At 49.3% G+C, this 19,752-nt stretch overlaps 1 protein-coding gene across 1 annotated transcript in view; it reads right to left on the minus strand.

Moving 5' to 3' along the window:
* LOC125759511 (uncharacterized) overlaps nt 1–12,922 on the minus strand; it is a 29,561-nt gene extending 16,639 nt beyond the window's left edge. Inside the window, exons 1-2 of the mRNA XM_049418373.1 lie at nt 12,884–12,922; nt 12,491–12,678 (exon numbers count right to left, since the gene is read on the minus strand). Coding sequence (XP_049274330.1) covers nt 12,491–12,678; nt 12,884–12,922 — 227 coding nt within the window. The remainder of the gene's footprint in view (nt 1–12,490; nt 12,679–12,883) is intronic.
* Between the last annotated feature and the right edge of the window lie 6,830 nt (nt 12,923–19,752).

Below are 19,752 nucleotides of genomic sequence, written 5' to 3' on the forward strand. Positions count from 1 at the left end.
AAAAAATTCGCAGCGTGCGCGTTAACTAAAAGCCGAATTCTTCTGTCTCTCATTCCCCATTAGCAGCCTATGGGCATGTTCCAGTAGGAAACGTTTAGTAGAAGTAGAAGTGTAAGTGTTTGCTAAAAGCCGACTTCTTCTGTCTCTCATTCCCATTAGCAGCCATGTTTACCTCCAAGGTAGTGCCTGGTGAGATTTTCTCCTGTGCGTGATTAACAATAAAATTTTGTTCAAACGCCGTTGATTGATGAAATAAACCAACGAAAGACGCCAGATGTTTTCTAAAGCAAAACGAAAGAACGCCAGATGTTTCTAAAGCAAAACGAAAAAACGCCAGCTGCTTAACGAAAGACGCCAGATGTTTTCTAAAGCAATGGTTTTCTAAACAATGAAAATTCACAGCGTACAGTAAAATTAAAATGAGCTGCAAGTCGTCATAAATCATCCAACCTTTAGTATAAACGCGCCCCGATCTCACGTCGGTGATGATGTACTGGGCAGAATTCACGGAAGATTCACGGTTTACCGATGAACCTCCGCAGCTTCGCCCACTCATCATCATTCACTCCGTGGATATGCTGTGATTTTTGTTGTCGCGATGGACGACCAGGTAGGGTCCGCTGTAGGGTAGCTGGAAAGGCCTGCGGACGGTATCGTCGCGGAGGAAAGCGTGCGTGCACGATGCTAGCTCCTTGAAGACGAAAGGTGTTGGCTTGCAGTGGTCAGCTGCAGGTGACGGGCGTAAGGCGGCGATGGTGCGTCGGAGCCGGGGGGCGAAGTCGGTGGGATCTGACGTCGTAGTGCTGGATGGCAGTACAGCGAGAAATTCACCTGGGAGACGGAGTGGTTCCCCGTAGACGAGCTCTGCTGGTGTAGCGTGGATGTCCGGCTTGAAGGTGGCGCGAAGACGGAGGATGACGGCTGGGATGGCCTCGAGCCAGGTTGAGTCAGGGTGGCACACAATGACTGCGTTGAATTGTCGGCGGAAACGCTCGATCATTCCGTTGGCGCAGGGGTGGTAATTTGTGGTCCTCGATGCTCAGAACCGATGGTCAGCCCGAGGAGCATAAGCGTATCTACCGGGAAGGCAAGGGGGCGCTAGCCTCCCCCCCCCCCCCAGTGAGAAATGTTGGGGGGGCGGAGCCCCCCCACTTTTGACAGGGGTTATTCTCGGCTGCAGACTGGGAAACTAACAAGTCAGGCAAAGTTTTACTTGAACGCAGCAATAACGTAATGTTTTTAATAAAATTTGTCCTACGATTCTGCTGTGACGACTGCACTCCGTGTGTCATGACCACGCACTGTAGGCTACCTTCGGTGTGGGCTGCCTATTCCACGCTTGTTCGTCTTGCGCTCGAGCATTGCAGAGGAGGCTGTCGCTCAGTAGGGGCTCTATAACGTTACAGCAATCTGCCATGATTTTATTTTTTCTGCCTGGCCTGAAATTTAAATAATCCGCGACGCAAATATGAGCGGGAACCAGTAAACGTTTTATAGCCCGATCAAACACTCTCCTTTTTCAGGAAATTCAGTTTCTTTGAAAACGAATATCATCGCCACTGCTCCATATTCAAACTGCTGTGAGTTAATGAGTGTGCAGAAGTGTCCAGTATTTTAGTTGTGCCTAGCCGGAACAGCTAAAATAGATTCTCACTTTTAGTCTCCGATTAGCCTGCTTCACTTGGCTTACGTATCGTATGGCAGCCTGCAGCGATCGCGGCGGTTTGTAACAAGGCAGTGTACTCAAGCGCATTGAGAAGTCCAGCCTTTCAGTTTGCCCCGTTACTTGATGTACCTCCCCAGGGAGATGATCAGCGTCCACGGTTTTCTGGACTAAGAAGGCTGCCTACCTGCAAAGGATTGTGTCTGTTCCTAATAATGTTTATGTCTCTCTCTACCTCTTTGTCAACAACGATGAGTTCACAGAGAATTGTACATAAAAGCAGCTCAGCATCGTTACACTACAATTGAAAGTATCTATCACACACAAATGAATCCATCTCGCCCGTTGCTACATGCAGCCGCTACCATTGTGATTGGTGGGCAGCCTTCTTAAAGTACGTTCAGAAAGAGACACTGTCTGGCTATTCCGAAAAATAATGAGTTATTGCTCTGCACAGTAATGTGCTGCTTATTGTGCACACTTCATTTTAACGCCGCGAGATTTCGCAGACTTCTGATGTGGCGTAACAAGGAGACGATTTTATGGCACATTGAATTTTTTTGACAAATAGCGGAGAACCAATGACAAACAATACGCCGTATTGAAAATAGTTCATTATTATTATTTTTACGCAGTCATGCGTACGCGGTAATGACGCGGTGGATCACTTACGCGTCATTTGTTACGTCGTTTTACGAACAGGTGCTGCGAGTATGACCCAGAAAATTTCGACCGATCATTAACACCTAACAACACTGTGGGGTGGTTTAACGTTACAATCGCCCACATTTTTTCAAAGAAAATTTGAGCTTACACAGTTTACGTAGGCCATTTACTTGGAGGAACCGGAGGGGGTGGAGTACAGGGCCACTTCACCACTTTTTCGTCCACCCCCCACCCAAGCTGAGAAAGATAGGAGGGCAAGGAACGACACCTAGTATATAAATTCGTAGTCATTTATATTCTTATAACTATACACAACCAACTCGATGGGGTTTGCTTTAAACTATTAATCGACTGAACTTGGTCTTCTTCTTAAGAAAGACTTTATATTAGACGGCTCTAACAGTAAAGAAATTGGCACTCGGCTTATCCTGAAGACTTCTACGAAATACCTTGCTCTGTCAGCCACATGTTTTGTTTAACAAGTGAGAATGTAAGGCACTACAGCCATAGCAGGTTCTTCGTACTCATCGTATGTACAGCGCCAAACTAAGACTAGGAAGTTTTGCTGATGGAATGCTCAGATGGTCAGGTTCAGTTTGGGTGTACTTTTAAAACTTCACAGTAATATTTCCAAAATGTTATTACACACTGCTGTGTTGTCGCGGTATAGGGCGGCCTAGCCTGCACAATCTGCTTGTGCAGACTCTTCCCTGACTTTAAAAAAAACACTTTTGAAAAGCAAGTTATCTGATAAGCTCTATGAATGCAAAAAATCGCCTCAAATTAAATGAAATATTGCCGCATGGTTTTGTGAGCACCAACGGGTAGAAGAGGAAAAAGAAGTTCGCACTGAGCCGCTTCTTGGCCTAACCAGCCCAACGCGCAGAACAACACAAGGTTCTCGTCATAAGTGTGACAAGATTGGTGGAGGAGCTGGGTACGACGACTCACGACTCACCCCATGCACAAGACCCTGCCCGGTAGCCGGAACACAAGCCCTGTGCCCGTGAACACTCCAGTTCACAGAGCAAGCCGCCGCCAACGAGGCTTACCACCGGAGGCACCGGAACAGCCTACTGACACAGTGACTATGACTTCACCTCAAGCCGCCATGGAAGTTCCTACGTCTTCTACGCCGATCTACTGCACCGTTCAGAATCCGCTGATGCCTAGTCCCTTTCACGGAGAGCTGTTTGAAGATGTGGATGACTGGTTGAGTGAGTTTGAACGTGTCGCAGCAATCAATTACTGGGATGACGCCGCGAAGCTCCGCAACGTCTATTCCTGCTTAAGGACGGCGCCCGAACATGGTTCTTGAACAGAGATGATGTCTTGACATCCTGGCGCGAGTTCCAGCATCGCCTCTTGGAGACCTACAGGAGCCCCGACCGCCGCGAACGTGCTGAACGTGCACTGCAAGCAGGCATTCAGATGCCAAACGAGACCGTCACGATGTACGTGGAGGACATGACACGGCTTTTCAAGCGAGCGGATCCTGCAATGCCAGAAGAAAAAAAGCTGCGCTATCTTATGCGAGGTGTGAAGGAGCAGCTTTTTGCTGGTCTGGTGCGGAGTCCTCCAAAGAGAGTAGCCGAGTTTCTAACTGAAGCCGCAACGATGGAGAAAGTACTTCATCAGCGGTCTGCCCTATTCGAACGGCAAGTGAATACCGCATCGTCTCCCGAATTCAGCGCCACGCTTGGGAGCAACAGCATCGAATGGATTCGCGAAATCGTTCGCTCTGTAGCTGTACGGGCCGAGACAACCAGAGGTAGGCTCCATCGCCAGTGTTATCCGGGACGAGGTCCAGCAGGTGCTGCACAACCGGCACTATCAAACGATGCCTACCAATGTGGAACCGGCTCCTGTGTCCACTGATATTCGGAGCCGTACGTATGCCGAAGCCTTGCGCATGCCGGTCTCTTCCTTGCCGGTCGCTAGCCCCGCAGTCCCGATCCAGATGATGCCGCCAGTTGCGATTCAATCAGCACACGCTGGTTTGGACATCGACGGTCGCCGTGCACCTACGCGGAAGTCTGATCTCTGGCGTACGTCGGACAGAAGACCTCTCTCCTACCATAGCGGTGAGGCCGGTCACATCTGCCGCGAATGCCCGTACCGACAGCTGGGACTGCGCGGTTTCGCCATTAATTCGCCTCGTCCCCAAGTTGGTCAGAGGCCAAGGGAAATTGAAGAATACCTCGCCCAGCAACGTGTACCATTCGCACGACGCCAATCGCGGTCACCATCTCCACGGCGACCCGCAGCCATTGGGCCACGTTTTCGGGGCTACGGCACGGGGACGCTACCCAAGCCCTCGTCGGGAAAACTGAAGGCAGCGACCTTCGGGGGCGAGGTCGCTGGGACTCAAAGTGCGGAAGACCTCCCATCGACGCTTGCGCGAAACGCCGAGGACATTAAATCCCCGTTTGAGTGCAGTGCCAGAGAAACGCCGGAATCCACATCTGAACACAGTGACCGAGTCTCGCTCGACATTCCTGTGCTGATAGACGGTCGTCAGGTCAGCGCATTGGTGGATACGGGTGCAGACTATTCAATTATTAGCGGAAAATTGGCCACTAGTCTTAAGAAAGTGATGACGCCTTGGACTGTAACACGTATTCGCACAGCTGGAGGACATGTTGCTACACCATTGGGTCGCTGTACCGCAAGAGTGAAAATCCGTACATCAACATTTGTGGTGACCTGCCTCGTCCTCCGCGACTGTTCTCGTCAGCTCATCCTCGGCATGGACTTCCTTCGCGAGAACGGCGCGATTACCAATCTCCGCAAACGAATGGTGACCTTCTCGACGCAACGCGCAACAGATCGAGACGCCGATAGCTGTTGTAGACCTGCGCTGCGTGTTGCTGACGAAAGCGTGACGCTGCCACCACGAGCGGCTGCTTTCATAGAGGTCACTTGTGAAGATCTCCGAGACGGTGACGCGGTCGCCGAGAGCAACCTATCACTCTTGCTGCTTCAAGGTGTGTGTGCAGCCCGAAGTCTTGTGCGTGTTCGTGACGGACGGTCACAGATACTTGTGACGAATTTCAACTTCGAGCACCGGCATCTTTTCCGCGGCACCACCGTGGCCTATGGAGACCCCTGTAGCTGACGTCACGGAGTGCTTCGCGTCCGAGGAAACGAATGATGGTGACAGGTTTCTGAACCACATCGACGTCAATTCGAAGCTTTCGGACGAGAGGAAGGCCGCACTTCGCAACCTTTTGAAGGAATTTCAATCTTGCTTCGCCTCCTCGTCTCGAGTCGGTCAAACGCCCCTCACGAAGCACCGAATTATTACCGACGATGACGTTCGCCCAATCAGACAGCAACCTTACCCTGTTTCTGCTAAAGAACGCGAAGCTATACAGACACAGGTTAAGGAGATGCTCGACGATGGTGTCATTCAGCCGTCCAGCTGCCCGTGGTCCTCGCCAGTCGTTTTAGTTAAGATGAAAGACGGAACGCTGCGATTCTGCATTGATTACAAGAAACTCAACAGCGTCACAAAGAAAGACGGTTACCCGCTTCCACGGGTCGACGACTCTATCGACAGGTTGCGACACGCCAAGTATTTTTCATCGATCGATTTAAGGAGCGGCTATTGGCAGATAGAGGTTGATGAGCGAGACCGAGAAAAGACAGCGTTTGTAACTCCAGATGGGCTTTATGAATTCAGAGTTCTTCCTTTCGGCCTCTGTTCTGCTCCAGCCACTTTCCAGCGGATGATGGATACCGTTCTCGCTGGCTTGAAGTGGCAAAGCTACCTTGTATACCTCGACGCTGTGGTAATCTTCTCTGAGAGCTTCGAAGAACATCTCAAGCGCCTAAGAATGGTTCTGGAAGCCATTCGTTCTGCTGAACTCACGCTAAAACCCCAGAAGTGCCATTTCGGGTATGAAGAGCTGGAATTCCTGGGACATGTCGTGTGTGCGGATGGAGTTCGGCCCGATCCAGAGAAAACTGCAGCCGTCGCCGCCTTCCCTGTTCCGTCAGACAAGAGAGCAGTGCGACGTTTCCTCGGCTTGCGCGCGTATTATCGTCGGTTCATTACCAACTTCTCGAAGATAGCCGAACCGCTCACGCGACTCACCCGAGATGATGTACCCTTTGCCTGGACTACAGAACAAGAGGCAGCTTTCGCAGAGTAACGGCAGCGAATGCAAACAGCACCTGTTCTAGCCCATTTTGACGAGGACGCTGCTACTGAAGTACACACAGATGCCAGCAACGTCGGACTTGGCGCCGTCCTTGTACAACGACACGGCGGTGCTGAGTATGTCATCGCTTACGCCAGTCGTACACTCTCCCGAGCCGAGGCCAACTACTCTACTTCAGAAAAGGAATGCCTCGCAGTCGTGTGGGCGACGGCAAAGTTCAGACCTTACCTTTACGGCCGTCCCTACAAAGTGGTGACTGATCACAACTCGCTGTGCTGGCTGGCCAACCTCAGAGATCCGTCTGGCCGTCTCGCTCGATGGAGCTTGCGCTTGCAGGAGTTCGACATCACGATTGTGTACAGGTCTGGGCGCAAACACGAAGATGCTGACGCGCTTTCTCGAGCACCTGTGGGGCATCCCGATATGGACTTAGAGGAGGCCGATGCTTTTCTCGGAGCAGTCAGTGATTCTGACTTCATGTCAAGACAGCGAGCAGATCAAGAATTGCGCCCTGTTATCGATTCCTTAGAAGGCCGAAACTCCCACGTTCCTCGACACATTGCTCGCGGGCTGTCATCATTTTGTCTTAGAAGGGGCATCCTTTACAAGAAAAACGCGCGAGGTAGCGACAAAGCCTTTCTTCTCGTTGTCCCAGCCGACATGCGTGATGACGTCCTCCTTGCGTGCCACGACGAGCCCACGTCAGGACACTTGGGCTACTCGCGGACTCTCGCCAGGGTGCGCCAGCAGTACTACTGGCCACGACTATCGGCTAGCGTACACCGCTACGTGCAAGGCTGCCGCGAGTGCCAGCGTCGCAAGACGCCCCATGTGAAACCCGCGGGCCTTCTCCACCCGATTACACAACCGCGGACTCCATTCGACCTTGTGGGAATGGACCTTCTAGGACCCTTCCCTTTGTCGTTCACCGGAAACAAATGGATTATAGTGGCGACCGATTACTTGACCCGTTATGCCGAGACAAAGGCGTTACCCCGCGGCACGGCGTCTGAAGTCGCGAAGATCTTCGTGCACCACATCATCCTGCGGCATGGCGCGCCGTCATGTGTGATTACGGACAGAGGGACGTCATTAACGGCACAAATGATGGAAGACATTTTTAAACTGAGCTCCACAAGTCACCGAAAAACAACAGCTTACCATCCTCAAACAAATGGACTGACGGAAAGACTTAACAAGACCATAGCAGACATGCTCTCAATGTACGTGGACGTACACCACAAAATCTGGGACGAGATTTTGCCATACATCACGTTTGCGTATAATACGGCAACGCAGGAAACAACACGATTTTCACCTTTCCGCCTTGTTTACGGACGCAACGTGCAAACCATGCTCGATGCTATGCTTCCGTGCGATAACAGCGATGAACTTGCCCCAGACGCCGAGCAATACACCCAGTACGCCGAAGAAGCTCGTCAAGTGGCTCGCGTAAACATCAGTCACCAGCAAGACGCAGATGCGCGACGTTACAACCTTCGCCGTCGAAACTTCGCGTACCATCCTGGCGACCGAGTGTGGGTGTGGACACCTGTCCGAAGACCAGGCTTGTCTGAAAAATTTCTGAGCCGCTATTTCGGACCATACAAGGTTCTCCGACGTGTCAGTGACCTCACCTATGAAGTATTTCCGGACGGTGCAGTGTCTTCACGTCGACAACTTCGGCCCGAAACCGTGCACGTCGTACGACTGAAGCCGTACTACACACAGTAGCCCTTGTGCTTTCGCGCTACTTCTGTTACCATGTGACTCCTGTGGTTGTTTGCTTTGTATTTTCCTGTTTGCACATGGCGCAAGTGTCGGTGCGTCATCTTATTTTCCCTGCGGTTACTGGTACTCAGGATCTGGTTCTCTGCGTCTGCGCGTGTTGTAGTTATTCTTTTTCTTTTACAAGCATCGAGTCGATGCTTTTCATAGGGGGGACTAATGCCGCACAGTTTTGTGAGCACCAACGGGTAGAAGAGGAAAAAGAAGTTCACGCGCAGAACAACACAAGGTTCTCGTCATAAGTGTGACAATATATATATATATATATATATATACACTCCCTAAAATACACAAAGCAGGCAATCCGGGACGTCCGATAGTATCCAGTAACACTACATCAACAGAAAATATATCAGAATTCATTAATTCCCTGATAAAAGACATCCCACCGACTTTTCCCTCTTACCTAAAGGACACAAACCATTTCATCCGCGGAATTCTAGTCCCAACATCCCAGCTGATAGCTTCCTGGTGACCATGGACGTCTGCTCACTGTACACTAACATACCCCACCGCGACGGAATTGGGGCTACGGTTTCTGAGTATGTGAAATTTGACTCATCGACCGGTGTAAGTGGCGAGGTACTGTCTAAACTTCTCGATCTTGTACTAAACCATAACCATTTTGAGTTTAATGGTAAGCACTTCCTTCAGGTCAGTGGCACTGCAATGGACACAAAAATGGCCCCGAACTTTGCGAGCACCTTTATGGCATCTCTTGAAATCCCATTTATTGAGGGGCGCGCCTTGAAACCTTTGTATTACAGAAGATTCTTGGACGACATATTCATTATATGGAACCACGATGAGGGGAGCCTTCAACAGTTCATATGGGATTTCAACGAGCTCCACCCATCAATTAAATTCAGACATAGCATTTCTAAAACTAGCATTAACTTCTTGGGCGTGACTGTTTCTGTCAAAAATGAACGCCTTTCAACAAACCTTTACAGAAAGCCTACAGACCAGCAAATGTACCTACATTTCAACAGTAGCCATCCAAGACATTGCAAGACGGGTATTCCATATTGTCAGGCCTACCGGTATCGAAGAATATGCACCGATATACAGGAATTTGAAAAACACGCAGAACGCGTAAAGAATTCCCTATCACAACAAAATTATCCCGAAGACATTATTGACGATGCCATACTACGTGCTCGCAACGTGAACCGGAATGACATAATTAAGAGAGCCAAAAACGGTATCCAAAACAACTTCCCAAACAAATCTTGTACTAACTTACTCATCATCGGTGCCACGAGTTAACAACATACTTTCCCGCCACTCCAACATAATTAGGCAAAGCAAACGACTGACTTCCATCTTCGCGGAGCCACCTCGCGTGGTCTACCGCAGGGATAAAAACCTGAAGGACATTCTTGTCAGAGCAAAAACAAACCCCGCCAAAATTGAGCCAGGGTGCCGCCCCTGCGGAAAAGCTCGTTGCAAGGTATGCCCACACATGGTCACAACGCGTGAATCAAAGACAAGCTTCTCAGATTTCAAATTCAACATCACCCAAAACCTAAATTGTGACTCCAGCAATGTGATATACATGATACATTGTAACGTCTGCGGGCAAGAATACATCGCCCAAACGGACACGCCATTTCGGCTGCGGTTTAATAATCACCGGTACCACGCCACTTCACTGCCGAAGCTACCCTTATCCAGACATCTGCGCTTACCAAACCACAGCTTTGAAAATATCAGCGTAACTCTTTTACAGTCAGGTTTCCAAAACACGCGCGCGCGCGAACAACGTGAGGCATATTTTATCTTTAAATTTAGAACATTAACAGCCGGCATCAATGAGGACCCTGGAAGACTCTCCTGCCTCCGAGAGATAAGCCAAAATGAATTTGGCCACACGGAATCATAATTGGGACCATGCCCGTTTCTTGACTGGCTCGTACGAGTGCAGTGTCGTTTACTTTCTTGCTTTTCTTTTCTCCGCCTTTTTTTTGTTTATTTTTTGTTCATGTTTTTTCACTACTTTTACAATGTAAAGTGCTTACGCTCCTCCACCACTTGGAGCCTATTCACAGGGAGCGGGCGAAGATGAAAGGCGGTATGCCGACCTATTAAGAGGACGCTCTTCCCTCAGGTGCCTCATTCTGCCCTCCGCGGCAACAGTTTTGGGTGGCCCTGCGCCCGACGCGAACCGAGAAACACCTTCAACGACTTCATGCCATACACAGTTAGCGTTTTTTTTTCTTTTTTTTTTTTATTCTTCTTTTCCTCGCCTCGTGTTCTGACTTCTTCGGTGTTCTTCTCTGTCTTTTTTTTTCTTTTTTTCTTTTTCCCTTTTCTTTTTCTCGTAATCTATCTCCCCCACTCTCTCAAATGTCCTTGAAGGCGAGAGAGCGACGCGGCAAGAAGCAAGACCGAACTTCGACATCAGTTTTAACTCATCCCCTGAAGAAGGGAGGGCCCCTCCCGAAACTGTTGGGAATGAAATATTTATATCACTGTTGACAACCCCTCCGTTGTATTATACCCATATATATATATATATATATATATATATGTGTGTGTGTGTGTGTGTGTGTGTGTGTGTGTGTGTGTGTGTGTGTGTGTGTGTGCGTGCGCGCGTGCGTGTGTGTGTGTGTGTGTGTGTGTGTGTGTGTGTGTGTGTGTGTGTGTGTGTGTGTGTGTGTGTGTGTGTGTGTGTGTGTGTGTGTGTGTGAGCGAGCGAGCGAAACCAGCCCTCCCACTCGCGAACGAGTTGGTACGCCACTGCCGAGGAGCCTGAAAAGGTACAACTCGAACTGTCGCCATTGGTCGGTGGTTACGCGGCCGGGGCCGCTAAAACGAGCAATCCAACCGGTGAATAAGGCCGAGGCGACGTCTTCCGCGGTGATTCCCTCGAGGAGTGTGATTCCCTCGATCGAGTGTACCGATCGAGGGCGGTGAGGCAGTAGCGATAGGGTCCAGCCGGGGGAAAGGATCATATTATGTCGAGGTGTACGTGCTAAAACTGACCCGAGGGCTGAGGGAATGTTCCGAGTGGTGACGTGTCATGCCTGGTGACTTTAGCGCGTTGGCATTGAATGCAGGAGTTCGCCCAGCTGCGACAATCCCGCTGCATGGAGGGCCAGACGGCGGTCAGCCACGAGGCGTGTAGAGGCGCGTATGCCTGGATGGCTGAGGTTGTGGAGCTGCTTGAAAAAATCATGGCGATGGGACAGGGGCACATAGGGCCTGCTTCGTCCTGTCGACATGTCGCAACAGATTGTGGTTGTCGACTCTGGAACGGGGACTTATTGCAGCTGTAGTGAGCACCTTCCCTCAAGAAGTTCCTGCAGTTCGGCGTCCGTAGTCTGAGCCTCGGCGAGGACGCCCGCTGTTATGTGCGCAGAGCTGATAGCTGCTACACGTGAAACCGCGTCGGCGACCACGTTTCTTTCCCGCTGAATGCTGGATGTCGGTGGTGAACTGTGCAATGAACGAGAGTTGGTTCTGCTGTACAGGCGGGAGTTTGTCGCGACGTTGAGAGAAGACGTAGGTAAGAGGCTTGTGGTCGGTATAGATGGTGCAGTTCTATGCTTCGAGAATATGGCGAAAGCGTTGCACTGCTTCGTATATCGCCAGAAGTTCTCTGTAGTAGGCTGGCAAGCTTGTCAGGGCTGTGGTCGTGGTTTCGTCAGTGGAACTGGCGGTTGAAGGGGTCGTTTTCCGAGCTTCGAGTTTCTTGGAGAACAACGCCAAGGGATGCCAGGTGTCGTCCACGCGTTGCATGAGGGCGGCGCCGATGGCGAAGCTAGATGCGTCCGTGAAGAGTCCCAAGGCAGCGTATGGCACAGGATGAGTGAGAAGCGTGGCGGTGCAGAGGGCGGCTTTGCCCAGGCGTTTTTGAAGACGTTCACCCAGGCGTCTTTGAATGGAGCTGAGCTGTCGATCGATGTCGTCGATACGGCGTGCAAGCTCTGCGGTGTTCAGCGGTGCGGCGACAGCCTCGATGGTGGGCGACAACTGCGGCAAGGAGACCTCAATGACGCGATCAGCAATCTCCGCCAGTTCGTCGAGAGGTAGCCTAACCTGAGCCTGCAGAATTGCCTGGACGTGCGGCGGGAGTCGTTGGAGCCAAAGCGCTCGCAAGAAGGAATCCTGCACTTGCATGTCGCCCGCTAGCGCACGCATGTGGCGCAGGAGCTGTGAAGGTTTGCGCTCAGCAAGCTCTGCGGACTGTAGTTTTCGTAACTTCTGTTCTTCCGTGAGCGACAGGCGGCGGATAAGTTCAGTCTTGAGGTGTTCATAGAGGTTGGCCGTTGGTGGGTTGGAAAGGATATCCCGGACCTCGCTTGTATAACGTGCGTTCAAGTGGGCGACGGCGTAATCGTAGCGGGTCCAGTCTTGCGTGATGCGCACCAGGGAGAACTTGGCCTTGACCTGGGCGAACGAGACCTCAGGCGAGGCCGCCCAAAACGGCGGGAGCTTGACAGCGACACGCCAGGTGTCGTATGAGGCAGCGTGCGGGATGCCTTCTGTGGAAGCTCTGACGTCCTCAGCGGAGCCGGCAGGCACAGCCTCGGTTGTGGAGGCGTTGCGAGAATCCTGCTGTTGCTGGGTCTGCATCTCCTGTGAAGATACTGACTTGCTGGCGCAAAGCGGTGAGGGCTTCTGGGTCGGCCATGGCGGTACAGTTTGTTCAGTGTCCGGGTCACCATATGTGGGATACCGTGTCGATGGAAGGACGCATCCCAACATAAAACATAACGACTGCTTATTAGCGTAGTAGAAGCACCAGGGCGAGCATACCAACGCGGCGCTCAGTCGGCTAGCGAAGGAAGGAACACGTCTGAGCTTGGCAGCTTGGTATTATAGCCACCGTCGGTGACGTAAGCCTCCGGTGACACTGCGGTGGCGCTGTCCCTTATCACAGGCGTGGTGTAGCGTGCAGCCGTGTCACGCCGTGCTAGCTAGTGACGAGGCGGAAGCTGCGCCGGTTTGTGCGCAATGTGTCGCCACACTTATATCGCTGAACAGAAATTCAACCGCCTCCAATCGTCTCCAAACACAACAAAACGTCCTGAAATCGCAGAATAGAGCGTTTCTGAAGGCTAGAAGCGTATATCTTTTTGCAAAAATTCAACCTCCTCATTTGCCTTCAAATACCACAAAACGTCGTGAAATCGCAGAATACAGCGTTTCTGAAGACTAGAATCTTATATCTCTGATCAGAAATTCAACCACCTCCAATTGTGTCTAAACATACAAAACGTCGTGGAATCGCAGAGTACAGTGTTTCTGAAAACTTGAAGCTTATATCTCTGAACAGAAATTCAAACGCTCCAATCGTCTCCAAACATAACAAAACGTTGTGAAATCACAGAATAGAGTGCTTCTGGAGGCTAGAAGCTTATATCTTTTTGCAAAAATTCAACCTCCTCATTTGCCTCCAAACACCACAAAACGTCGTGAAATCGCAGAATAGAGCGTTTCTGAAGGCTAGAAACCTATATCATTTTGCAAAAATTCAGCCGCCTCCAAACGTCTCCAAACACTACAAAACGTCGTGAAATCGCAGAATAAAGGGTTTCTGAAGACATGAAGATTATACCTTCTTCCAAAAATTCAACCTCCTCCATTTGTTTCCAAACACCACAAAACGTAGTCAAATCGAAAATGAAGCGTTTCTGAAGGCTAGAAGCTTATATCTCCGATCAGAAAATCAATCACCTCCAATCGCCCCAAAACAATACAAAACATCCTGAATTCGCAGAATACAGCGTTTCTGAAAACTAGAAGCTTATATCTCTGAGCAGAAATTCAACCGCGTCCAATTGTCTCCATACACCACAAAACGTTGTGAAATTGCAGAATAGAGCGTTATTGAAGACTAGAATCTTATATCCCTGATCAGAAATCAACCACATCCAATTCTCTCCAAACACTATAAAACGTTGTGAAATCGCAAAATACACCGTTTCTGAAGGCTAGGAGCGTATATCTTTTTGTGGCCGAAGAGACAGAGTGCGCGTCGGCGGCGAGCGCTTGTACGAGAGCCCCTGTACGGGCGTCGGGAGCGAGCGCTGGCACCGCAGCGCTCCTAGCGGACTCCGTGCAAACCAGGGCGACAACCGAGGGATAAGGCTCGGCCCTAAGGTGCTTCGCCCCTAAAACAGCAGGTCACGCTGTTCCCGTTTGTTTTCATCCCCCTAGCACGTCGACGTAGAACACGAGACTTGGGATGTCATCTTTTCCGTACGTGACCTTCGCATACAACACGGCCATGCAAGAAACGACGAAGATGACTCCATACATGTTGGTCTACGGAAGCAGCCCGGCGATGACGCTTGACGCCATGCTACCCAACGTCACCGGCGAAGAAAACCTCTACGTCACCGTCTACCTTAAGCGCGTCACCGTCTACCTTTACCGTCTACCATGCCGCAATTCGTTGTTCGTGATTTGGCTATAGATGAGCGCCGTTTTAGGGGCGAAGCACCTTCCCAGTAAAACATGAATGTCCATTAGATATCCATAGAATGCTAGTCTCGGGATATTCAGTGCATCTTCTGGATATCTACATTTCTCCACATGATATTTCACGGATGTACTATAGATAATCTAAAATGCACCCAGATCACGCTCTCAGTACGTTGTATGGATATTAAGGCTGGATGTTCTGTACATTTAAAGGATGTTTTTCGAATAGGCAGCACACAAAAGGGCAACAAATACGCACACATAAAAGACGCAAACACAAACGCTGACAGCGCTTGTGTTTGAGTCTTATGTGTGCGTATTTGTTGCCCTTTTGTGCGCTGCCTATTCGAAAATCATGGCTCACCAACTAGCCCATCAGTACATAATAAAAGATGTTAATTCCTTAAACTCGCATCCACATGACGTCTAGCGGCTTGTGAGGTGCACTAATTATGGCTCTCAAAAACGAACGCTCGACAGACTGTAGGCCACAATACTTTTCGCTCACTTGAGTGCTCGCTATATGTACTGTTGTAACCTGAAAGTAACTGTTGCGAATCACTATTTCGTAAATTTTAGTATTTATGATTTTGGAAGTAGGTGTAGGTGTCTCGGCATAAAAGAGCAGTTGTATTGTACTGGTTCTTGGATGTGGGCGCGAAAAGACAAGGACGAAGGGAGGAAAACACGAAGAGAGGAAGACACGTTTGTTGTCAGTAGCGCCAGTGTGTGTGTCTTCCTCCCTTCGTCCTTGTCTTTTCGCGCCCACATCCAAGAACCAGGACAGACCAACAAGCCCGCATCGCTACCCTCGTGTATTGTACTGCCTTCTATGGAGAGCGCGCTGCATACCTCACATTGTTCCTTTTAGGTATATAACACATCTGATAACACATCAAATGTGCAATACTCTTCTCAGGCTATTGCAATGTTTTCTTACACACAATGAGTACAATGCATTGCCCTGAAAGATTACTGCACATACAATCATAAGAGTGTTTCAATACTGGCGAAATGACAAGAGAATGAAGTGAGTCGAAAGCAACAAGGCAGTATCACAAAAGTTTATATGAGCAAAGCAATGCTGTAAACTATAGGAGTACTCTCAACGTGTAAGAACACAGGCTAAATGTCTAGAGAACGCAGATACACTCAAAAGAAATGAGGCGGTGTGATAAAAGTGAACTGTGCACCAGCTGAAGACTAAAGCCGAAACGGTCTGCCAGCAGTCCCAGCATAAGTCCATAAAAAACAGAAACTGTCCACCAGCAGTCCCAACATAAGTCCATAAAAAACAAACTGTCTGCCAGCACTCTCAACGTAAGTCCAGACAGGCCCCTCGGCCGAATTAGTGTGGTCCTGTGGGTCACAGGAGGGGCTACTTGATATGCTCAGTCCGATCGCTGTGTGCCTGGATTCAAGTAGAAAGGAAGGTAAAAAAAAATAAAGCCGGTACAGCAAAGGACTCGAGAGTTCATGAAACTGCTTGAACCAGAGAACCTTGTCACATTGCTCTTTCTATTTTATGCCTTAAAGTGGCTCTCTTGCAAAACACATCAATGGAGCCCCAATTCTATGACTTTGAGAGGGCACCCAAGACTATCGTAAATTGAAAAAGTATTAAGATACGCAGAGACTGTCGGTCTTTCCCCAAAAAAATGTGACATTAAGGCGCACTGCTTCAAGAAAAGTAGATTAAATTCTTTAAAAAAGACATGACACCTAAGTAATTAACTGGAGGAGGTGAAAGTTAATTATTATCCAAAGTAATATGTATTTTCTCCAGGATAAAATGAGTCAGGGCATTAACTGCAGTGAAGAGTCAAGTACAAAGCTGAAACCTGCTACAAACGGCCTTCCATCAAGGGTGTCAAGTATGGTGTCATCATCATTAAATGGTGACGGAGAACATTTCTTGCAAGCTTGAGAACATTCATATTGGACACGACTAAGCCTTGTGTGTGATGCATTAGTTCCCAATCAGGTGCAAACAATGAAGCGCTGTTTTTATTGAAACTGCTAACATGAAAGGAAAGGTGTGTTATGCACTAAATACGGCTACAAACGCTGTATTATATATATATATATATATATATATATATATATATATATATATATATATATATATATAAGACAGACGATTACTTTTAGGGCTCGTTTTCTCTGCGAGACTCTATGCGCCCTCTCTGCGAGACTCTATGCGCCCACTGTAATGAACTGCAAGAGAATTTCCCCATTCTATGAAGGCAAACTGTACTTTTCCCATTTTCTAATTTTCAATATAGGAGCTAATCAGTTCACCTAGCCGGTATCACTACCTTACAGGGGCCCCGCAACACTTTTTGAGCATGGTCAGAAAGCGCTGCCAATAGGTAGTCGAGGCTCCCGAAAACAAACAAGCCAAATATTATAGCGCAGCACGAGCCCTGGATTGTACAATAAATTCTCAGTCACCTAAACATTGCTCCCTCTTCTCTCGACCAATGATGTGTTAGTCCACAAATCATAGCGTGTTTGCGCACAGTTCCGCCATTTGCTGATTTGAGCATGGCGCTTAATCCAACTAAGCTTTGGCATGCTAGGGAAAGAGACAACAAGCAAGCGCACACAGCTAAACAAATAAAAACAGAACTACAGCTGAGACATACCATGAAAAACAACGCTAACAAATGCACAGTACTACAAAAGGACAGGGTACACTAAGCTTATCATGGCTACTCTGGCAGCTACAAACCATTACATCAAGGAAACGAAGCAGAAGTAATGATGTCGATATCACCGAGGCATGCACGGCGATACAGAACTGTGCGTTTGGGAAAACGCGACTGCGAAAATAAACAAAAACCTTTATTCACGCATTACACAACGGCCTTATTCACTAAAGGAAACCATAAGAGAACGTACCTTTGCTGGCCAATGGCCCACTGCCGGGGCGGACAGGGTTCTTGCTGTGCGCGACACAGCACCCAACAGTGGTCTACGTCCACGCCAGACGACACGGTATGAACTATGGGTTTAGGAACACGCAACTGCGAAAAGAAACAAAAACCTCCATTCACGCATTACACAACGGCCTTATTCACTAAAGGAAAGCATAAGACAACGTATGTATACGTACCTTTGCTGGCCAATGGCCCACTGCCGAGGCGACTGGAGTTCAGAAACTCTTCTACCGTTCTTGTTGCACGCGACACAGCCAGAGAACATCCACCACACAACACCCAACAGCGGTCAACGTAAGTACACATACGTCAGATAAAAAGCGGCGGACAAACGTCGCTGCTGGCAGCGTTGGCCCTGGCAGGTCCAAACCTCAAAACCAAACCACGACTGGTCCAAACACGTGCGCAATGTGCGTATACATGTGCTACATGTGCGAAAGAAAACGTGATGGCGATGGCGGTGATGGGGACGACGTCGACGCATGTCACAACCACTGATCTCCACTAATGGAGGTCAGTGGTCACAACCATGGTCACAACTTAGGGAAAGATTATGTACAAATTCATGCTTCATATTGCCGCTCATTTTAATTTAAAAGTAACTGTACTAAGCTTTTGCAAACGTAATGATTTTTTGTACAAATCATGGCGGCCATGACGTATTTTGCGTTGCAAACGGAAGTAAGCATAGCCTTTGAGACTTAAAATGTAGGCTTCAAGATGTGGGCCGGGATCAACAAATATCACTCTCCCCTTAGAACGGGCGTCCGTGGATGGCCAGATAACATCACGAAAATAACACAAATAAAATGCACCGATGGTACAGTGTGCACAACTCATACCGTACCGACAGACACGGCGCCTTGCGGCGCAGAGCCGCAACCACGGTGCAGGGAGCATGGCCTCTGAGATTGGCAAGCGCGTGCACCGCCGGTTAATGTAGGAGGCCACGCAGAAAGGAAAACCAAAAAGGGACGGGAAAAAAATTGGCCGCGTATCTGCGTGCTTCGCTGCAAATGTCGTGTAAAGACGATAGAACAGGCGCTGTGTGAGGTATGGACGCCATCTGGCAATACGTCGGGAAATATGAGTGGTGTGTTGCGTGCTGGTAGTCCCGGCGCAGCAGCAGGCGAAGACCGGCGGTGACCAACGCGACCGGCGGGGACGCCAGCCAGCCCGAAAACGCGGTTTGGCGCGAAGCGCTGAAGCAGAGAAACGTCCGCACTCAACGAGTACTCTCCACACACTCTTTTATTTACACGTCGCCTGGGTAAAACAGGAACGCCAGAGCGGCGCCCACAACCGGCAGCCTGAAGGCCGCCCACAACGCTGCTTTTTCATTTCTTAAATATTTTTTTTTTCACCTTCTTGGCCTTCTCAAAACTAAAGTTTTTCAACACCAATCCATGGCATTCGTACAGTGCAATACAGAACCGAAAAAGAAACACAACGATGAGCTCGTGCGAAGGGCACGGAGGAAGGCAAATTTCAGCGCAGTCGCATTTTCAGCTTTGTTGAAACAGCGCTCACTAGACGACGACGAAGTAAAAGAAGGCACAGGACAGGCAGCGCCTGTCCTGTGCCTTCTTTTACTTCGTCGTCGTCTAGTGAGCGCTGTTTCAACAAAGATGAACGCATACCAACTCGCTCAAGCTTCCATTATTATGCATTTTCAGCGCAGCTTAAGGAACTAGGGTCCTTAAAATTACGTATGTATGCATTTTCTATTAAAGGAACACGCCACCTAATACTTACCTAGTGATGTTGCACCTCAGATATGCATGATATTTACTTTTTGATCGACAACGTTCACAAGTATGAACAGCCGTACCAGTTCAAGACGGCTGGCCCTTGGGCAAGTGGTTCAACTTTAGCCGAGTGGCTGAATCGAGGGACGTGCCGACAAACAGAAAGACAGACAGACAGACAGAAAGACAGACCAAAATTTCTGCGCTTAAGTTCCCCAAGAAAGACTATCGTCTTTAAAAACCGCGAGCCGCTTAGAGGTGGGGGAACACGCAGCGCGCGCCTTTGGCAGCGTTGAGGAGCAGACGCCCAAACCGTGGTGTTTCTGCGAGCTTCAGCAAACGCC

The sequence above is a fragment of the Rhipicephalus sanguineus genome, chromosome 8, assembly GCF_013339695.2.
Source record: "Rhipicephalus sanguineus isolate Rsan-2018 chromosome 8, BIME_Rsan_1.4, whole genome shotgun sequence".
NCBI classification, from domain to species: Eukaryota; Metazoa; Arthropoda; class Arachnida; order Ixodida; family Ixodidae; genus Rhipicephalus; species Rhipicephalus sanguineus.